The sequence below is a fragment of the Lipotes vexillifer genome, unplaced genomic scaffold (genome assembly GCF_000442215.2).
Source record: "Lipotes vexillifer unplaced genomic scaffold, Lipotes_vexillifer_v1.1 scaffold1149, whole genome shotgun sequence".
Taxonomy (NCBI): domain Eukaryota; kingdom Metazoa; phylum Chordata; class Mammalia; order Artiodactyla; family Lipotidae; genus Lipotes; species Lipotes vexillifer.
Genome location: NW_006796238.1, coordinates 494,793 through 502,586, shown reverse-complemented (window position 1 = coordinate 502,586; position 7,794 = coordinate 494,793). Strand labels below are relative to the sequence as shown.

Here is a 7,794-nt window from a genome sequence, read left to right as displayed (position 1 = left end):
CTTTCCCCCCCTGCCAGCCAAACTCCCCCTCACCCACCAGGGTCGTTTTCACACTCCTTTCCCTATGAAGTCCTTCCTGACTCTCCCTCTCTCCCCCTCTCTCCCTCTCCCTCTATATTTTGTACATATATCCATTAGAGCGTTTGTCACACCCATACAAATGTCTGTTTACAAATCTAGCTCCCACCCTAGATTGCCCTCTGCTTGAGAAGGGTAATGTCCAGTCATCTTGGTATTCCCAGTGAGAAGCAGCCTCTGGCACGTAGCAGGCGCTTAAAAAATGCTGGTTGAATGAATGAATGTCTACACACGTGCCCGAGGAGATACTATCTCTAACTACGGGGCTCTATACAAGACTCTGCTCCAAACCAAACAGGGATTGGTTTCTAGGAAGGAGTAGGACGTTTAAGGGCTCGTTGGGGGCCAGGGGAGCAGGGGATTTAAATCGCCAGGGGCGCAAAGGCCTAAAGCCCCAAGGAAGGAGATAGGAGAACACGGAGGGGCGGGACCCCGGAGTTGATGGAGGCGGAAGGAGGGTGCGGGGAGGAGCCTGCGGCCAGAGTCCCGCCGAGGCTGCTGAATGAGGGCCGGCGAGCAGGGCGAGGGGCTGGACGAGGGGCAGAGGAGGCTCCCGCCCGCGACCCGCACTCACTCGTCCCCCTGCAGGAGGCTGCACTCGGTGATGGGCCGCACGGCCGCCCTGGGGGGCTCGGCACCCGGACCGGAGGGACGGAAACACAGGCTCAGCTTTTCCTCCAAGCTGCAGGCCAGCGCTGGGAAACCGTCGCCTCCCCCGCCCGGCCCTGCTTCAGCCTCGGGGCTCGCGTTACAGTTCTCCTGGTCCTGGAGGCTCAGGGCCGGCTCCTGGAACTCATAGAAATCCTGCCAGTCCCCGTCCGCCGCCATCGCCGCCTGGTGCAGTCGCGCGCCCCGCCCCACCCCAGCCCCGCAGTCTGGCCCCGCCCCCGAAGCACTGCCACGCCCGAGGCCCCACCCCCCTACCTCCGGCGGAGGCTTGGACCTGTCCCGGTCCTCGCAGCCCCGGGGTCTTCCCTTCTCCTGAGTCTTCTTTGAGTTGAGAGCTGGTCCCGGTAGAAAGGAAAACTTTAACTGCGTTGAGTCACTTCCTATAGTCTATCATTCAGGAATAGCTTTACTCTAAGATTTCCTTAGTTAGAACCTGGCCTAAATGTGGCTAAAATAAAGGACTTCTTTAAACTTGTACCCAGTGTCAGATTACTCCCCGAATCATTTCCCCTAAGTAACCTGGCTCCTTTGGTAACTTTTCAACCAAAATAAAAGCCACTGTCACTTGGAAATGCTTAAATGGTACCAAAATTCATTCCACAAATATTTTATGTCTCCCACGTGTAAAGCACGTGCTAGACCCTCTGCAACATACAAAGATGAACAATTATGCGAGTTAATATTTGCAAAGCACTTGGAACAGTGCCTGACAGTAAGTACCAAATGTGTATGTTTTATAACTAATACATGACTGCTCCCTACAACGGGCTTACAATGCAGTTAGAGTGATAAAACTGGAAAGCGTTTATACCAAAAAGTATAACTGGGAGTAGAGAGTTACTGTTTAACTTGTATTGAATTTGTTTTGCAAGATGAAGAGCATTGGAGATGGTTACTCAAGAATATAAATGTACTTAATACCACTAAACTGTACACTTAAATATGGTTAAGATGGTAATTTTATGTTATGTGTATTTTACCATCAAAAAGAAATTAGGGGAAAAGATATAATTCTAAGGGAGTGTGAATATGTAGAGGCAACAAATACCTAGGAGCTGACAGAAGCAGTATATTTGGACTGCAGTAATCAAATACTTCCTTTAGGAATCAGAACACAGCTGGGTCATAAAAGATGAATTCCTATTCTGAAAAATAAATAACGAAGTTAATAATAGAAAATAAGATTTTCCCAGTATGCTCTGTCCATGTCTTGACAATGTGGAAACCTATCCTCAAGAATACACGGTTAGGGGCTTCCCTGGTGCCACAGTGGTTGAGAATCTGACTGCTAATGCAGGGGACATGGGTTCGAGCCCTGGTCTGGGAAGATCCCACATGCTGCGGAGCAACTAGGCCCGTGAGCCACAACTACTGAGCCTGCGCGTCTGGAGCTTGTGCTCTGCATCAAGAGAGGCCCGCCCACCGCGAGGAAGAGTGGCCCCGGCTTGCCGCAACTAGAGAAAGCCCTCACACAGAAATGAAGACCCAACACAGCCAAAAATTAATTAATTAATAATTTTTTTAAAAAAAAGAATACATGTTAATACCAAAATTTCCTATTTACCATTCTGATGAATTTTGTCTCATATTTCAATGATTTGTCCCATATTTAACAAGATACTTCTATAAATCAAGCCTAAAGAACTGTTGATAATTACTTTAAAGGCAATATCATTACCTTCCCATTTCCTTTGAAACCATGAAGGGAGGAGATGTTGAGCGCTACCAAGCCAAGAGCTAGAACTAATTACTCAATGGTTAATAGCTTTGGGGCTGATGAGAAAACATTAGCTCAGCTGACATTCACCTATTTGAAAATTACTCAAAAGTGATACTCTAAATGTATCAAAGATCTATTTTTCTCTAGCTATTGGGCTAGAGTCATGAGAAACTATGGAATTGACTCAGACTCTTCTAATTATGTACATAGCTAAGGCAAAAAATAATTTTTTTTCTTGACCTGTATTTCCATTTACCTGTGTGGCATGTGTATGTTTGTTAGTGGAAATCGAAATTACTTACTCTTCCCACCCAAATGTAACAACTGCCAAATTTTTCATATGCCTGCAAATAAATTGCTATTGGGTTAGCTTTAGTGGTCTCAGAATTTTATTTTAGTCAAATTTTCCACATAGGAGGCTTTTTACTTTTAATTAAATGCAAATTACCTGGTATCACCCCAGACACTTTGAATACCCCATTGCAAAAACAAGATTTGAATCACTTTTCTTATTTATATTAGCACACCTATAGTAATCTTGGCACTCAACACAATCTATAAAAGTGCTCCCCCAGGGCTTCCCTGGTGGCGCAGTGGTCACATTTAAAAGTCCAAGGAATATTGTTATAGCTGACATTAATTCATAAGTATGTACACTTTTATGACTAAACGTAGTGATGGCAAGCAAAGATTTAAAATACAAGGCCATAACTTGATAAAATATATATTCAGTTTAAAAACCTAAAAAAAAAAAAAAAAAAAAAAAAAAAAAAAGTGCTCCCCAAAAACGTGCCTAGGAGAAAACTGCTACTTTATGGGGAAAGAGCAATGAGACTAGAGAGAAACTATAGTATATGGAATAAAGTATTAATTGGTGCTTCTGTAGATTTTAAATAATGACTGTGAACATGAAAAAGGAACAACAGAAAAGTTTAAATGGTAAAACATTCATAGCCAGGTTAAATTATAAAGTACTTCAAAGCCTTCCACACACCTCTCTCCCCATGGAGTACCTGAGGGCCGCACAGAGCTCCACAGCTTCAAGGACATCCAGCAGGAGTCTGTATTCCACCCGGTTGTGGCCTCAATTCCTTATGCCTGCTCTTGCCTTTAGTCCTTTTGGTCCTCCACTCAAACTGCTTTTTTTTTTTTTTTTTTTTTTAGAAAATCCAGCTCCCAGTTACATTTGTTACAGAACCAGGTTCATCTTGCCTGACCGGCAGCAAGCAAAAGCACTGAAATGCCAGGAAACAGAGGGTTTATTCACAAGGCAGTCAAAGTAGAGACAGAGCCAGCCTCAAACCCGCGTCAGGAAGACACGGGGCTTGGGGTATTTATGAGATAAAGACTAAAGGAGTAGGGCAGTCTGAGGCGTGGGGGGCCTGAGGAGACTGATTGAAAAAAGGTGTGGTTAATCCGCGCAGGTGTAACTAAGCTACAGGCCTCTGCAGGTTCAGAAGTGGAGGCACTTAGCACAATCTGAGGGTGGAGTTTTTAGCCCTCTAACATCAAAAGGTCACCCAGCAGGCATGCCTAGTTGGAGGGTGGGTGGTCCTACCCAATCTTAACCAGCTCGTCTGGAACTAGACACACCTGACACCAATTCCTGGAAAACGACTTGGGCAAACATCTTACTGTTTAGGCTACATGCAGCTTACAGGGCCTGCAAGTCTTTTTAACAATTAAAATGACCTTGATTGGTGAAGGCAAGTTACAGGTGAAATGGATTTAACTAATGATTACCTACAGTTTCACTACTCCCTAAACCTCCTCACTTAATAATTTCCTGACAGCAACCTTAGCCCACTTTCCAGCAACTCTTCTTCCCATCAGCTAAATTCTAGCTTCCTAACATTGCCACAGATCTGGCCAAACCATACACTTCCTGCCAGTCTCACCTGTTTAGTGCACTCCATCAACACCCAAAGGCTTCTGATTAAGAAGAGGTCCCCTCGGGTTTCCCTGGTGGCACAGTGGTTGAGAGTCCGCCTGCCGATACAGAGAATACGGGTTCGTGCCCCGGTCCGGGAAGATCCCACATGCCGTGGAGCGGCTGGGCCCGTGAGCCATGGCCGCTGAGCCTGCGCGTCCAGAGCCTGTGCTCCGCAACGGGAGAGGCCACAGCGGTGAGAGGCCCGCATACCGCAAAAAAAAAAAGAAGAGGTCCCCTCACTTCACTGTATCTCACATGACCTAATTCTACTAATTTGTCCACCTAAATCTATTTATTTCAGGCTTTTATTTCCTAGAGAGCAGATAAATATGAACACGTGTAAACATGCTTGCTCACTCCGTGTATTAAGAAAACTTAGCCTATAGAGTGAATTTTCAGCACCTGATTCAAAATTAGATAATATAGAGTAAGTTCTAAAGAGAGCTTCGTGGCACTTGGGTATTATGCTCAGATTAATCATTCAAGATGGAAAAAGTTACTTCTCTTGTTTGACAACGTTATTTAAATTTTGCACATATATACTATATCACAGTGAAAATTTAAGTAACAAAAAATAGAAAAGTAAGTTATTCAACATATAGACCACCTAAACATTTAATTAATCAGAAAATATAAGAACTGCAAAAGAAAGAAACAAACCATTGAACACAGGACCAGAAAATATCTGGCTCTTAAAGTATCACACAGGCAAACGCTGAAGGTATTATAAAGCAAGAGTAAGACAATGAGGGCTTCCCCTGGTGGCACAGTGGTTGAGAGTCTGCCTGCCGATGCAGGGAACGCGGGTTCGTGCCCCGGTCTGGGAGGATCCCACATGCCGCAGAGCGGCTGGGCCCGTGAGCCATGGCTGCTGGGCCTGCGTGTCCGGAGCCTGTGCTCCGCAACGGGAGAGGCCACAGCAAAAAAAAAAAAAAAGAGTAAGACAATGAGAATGTATATACATGAAAATTTCTTGAGAAAAGCTAAGCTAATGGCTGTTTATTCAATAACAAGGTTAAAAATAAGTAAATAAAAACAGAGCTGACAAAACCAAAGTAAGAAGAATTGAGAAATCCACATGTTGAACCGAGAATTTAAGGAAAGGTTGCTGGTTTTCCAAAAAAAGGAAAGGGTGGGCTCTTTCCATTTTGTCTCTATTGAAAAAAAAAAATCAAGAAACTTTTGAGTAATCAAAATATCACAATGTAGGCTTTATTATTAAAGAGTATTTAATTCTAATTATCTAAGTTTGTTAGTGATGAATCTTTAGTTTTAATGATCAGTTCGGAGTCTTGATCAGGCAGAACGTGATCAAGGGTCTGTGGAAACAGAGCTACACCACCAAGAGAAGGAACCAAGGTGACTGGCCATGGCCACAGCCTTACAAGGTATCAAAATAACTGAGTAGGAAAGACAGTGCCAAGTATATACCTGGTTGTGTTCTGGGTAGTCAAACGCTGGTCTCGAAAAATTAATGGAAACAACTATTAGCAGCGGTTATTTATCTAACATTATGACAGCTCTAACAATTTAACCTTCAAGGATCCTGTTATGGAAAGCACCCAGTACACATTCTAAACTGCCTAAATTCTCTGCTTTGGAATATTCTTAATTTTCTCATCTGAAATTAAGATCATGCCGAGTTGAATATGCCAAATTTTATCCAATTTTTTTTTTTGAGGACTTGCAGTATTCTGTGCACGGAGGCATCTTGGGATGGTGACGCCCTCTCTGTTCCCTCTTTTCTATGATTGTCAGTACCGTATGCCCTCACTATTCATCTTATCATAGAACAAAGAACGAGGAGTGGAAACTCTTCCTCCCACAAACAAGAGGAAGAGGCTACACGTGGCTCTTAAAATTTGTAGAAGAATATTCTTGCCTCCTTTAGGACTATGAGTAAGACAAAATATGAACAAAAGAACTATAACAATGGGAATGTAATATATTCTCTATTATTTTTTCTCTTCAGAAGATTGTGATCTCGGTTTTTCCACATCAACATTCATCTCTAACTTTCCCACAGGAAAGTTGGTCCTAACCTTAATCAACCAAGCTGACATTTTTGTGCACAAGTAACCTGAGTTCAGTACCTCTGTCACTGGGGTCCCTGTATGTATTTCAGCATCTTTGTCTCCCGGAGCCTATCTTGCCCATATTTACTGAACCCTTTATTCTGAATTCTTTGTCTCATTACCAACCAAGATCGTTCAGGTCTAAAAAATTCTCAAAATTAATCCACTGTGGCAGAAAGCAGATGGTTGGTGCCCGGGTCATGGGATGGTTTGGGGTAGGAGAATTAACTGCAAAAGGACAAAAGGAAAACTTCTGGAGTAATGGAAAAACTCTATGACTTGATGATAATGGTGACTATGTAGGTATATACATATATCAAACAGTAAGCTTAAAACAAGTACATTTTATTGCATGTAAATCTAACTTTATAAAATTTTTTAAGGTGTGGCTTTATAGCCAAAAAAATGGAAACAACCCAAATGTACACAGACAAATGAATGCATAAGCAAAATAGGGTGTGTGTATATATATATGTATATATGCAATGGAATATTATTCAGCCTTATAAGGAAAGTAATTCTGACACATGCTACAACATGGATGAACCTTGAAGACATTATGCTAAGTGAAGCCAGACACAAAAGGATAAATACCATATGCACTTATACAAAGTACCTAGAGTAGTCAAAATCATGAAGTTAGAAAGTAGAATGGTGGTTGCTAGGGGCTGAGAGGAGGGGGAAAGGGAGAATTAGTGTTTCATGGGTACAGAGTTTCCATTTGGGAGGATGAAAAAATTCTGGAGATGGATAGTGGTGATGACTGCACACATTGTAAATGAACTTAACTCACAGAACACCTAAAAATGTTAAAATGATCATTTTTATGCTATGTAATATTTAACCACAATTTTTTCTAAACAGAGTGGCTTTATTGAATCAGTTGTTAGAATTGCCCTGTACAGATATGCCCTGCTTATTCAACATCTGATTTCTTTAAAGTGGATTCAAATCAGACATTTAAAATTAGTTCATACACTGTATGGAGTAATTGTTGATAGACTGTTAACTTGTTAATTATCTCTTCTATCTTACTTTTTGATTCAAACTGTATTTTATGCTGCAATTATATACATTGACTTCACTAGAAAGTAATGCAAGATTGATAAAATCGACTGTTGTCATTTGAAGACTTGAGTTTGAGGGGCTAACTCTGAGGAGAAGAAATTCAGTAGAGATGGAAATCTCTCTGGCCCAACACAGGAAAAAAAATAAAGAAAAGAGGAAAAGATGCCTTCAAGAAAACAGACCAAGTCCACCTCCTATTGAATTGGTGGGGTGGGGGACTAAAAAATAAAAATAAGCTCTACTGAGCATAA

General features: G+C 42.2%; 1 protein-coding gene across 2 annotated transcripts in view; it reads right to left on the bottom strand.

Annotated features, from left to right (window-relative positions):
- The window catches only part of FEZ2 (fasciculation and elongation protein zeta 2), a 43,571-nt gene extending 42,654 nt beyond the window's left edge, over positions 1–917 (bottom strand). For both annotated transcript variants that reach the window (XM_007468389.1, XM_007468390.1), the window contains exon 1: positions 653–917. In XM_007468389.1, coding sequence (XP_007468451.1) covers positions 653–906 — 254 coding nt within the window. In that variant the 5' untranslated portion in view covers positions 907–917. The remainder of the gene's footprint in view (positions 1–652) is intronic.
- Between the last annotated feature and the right edge of the window lie 6,877 nt (positions 918–7,794).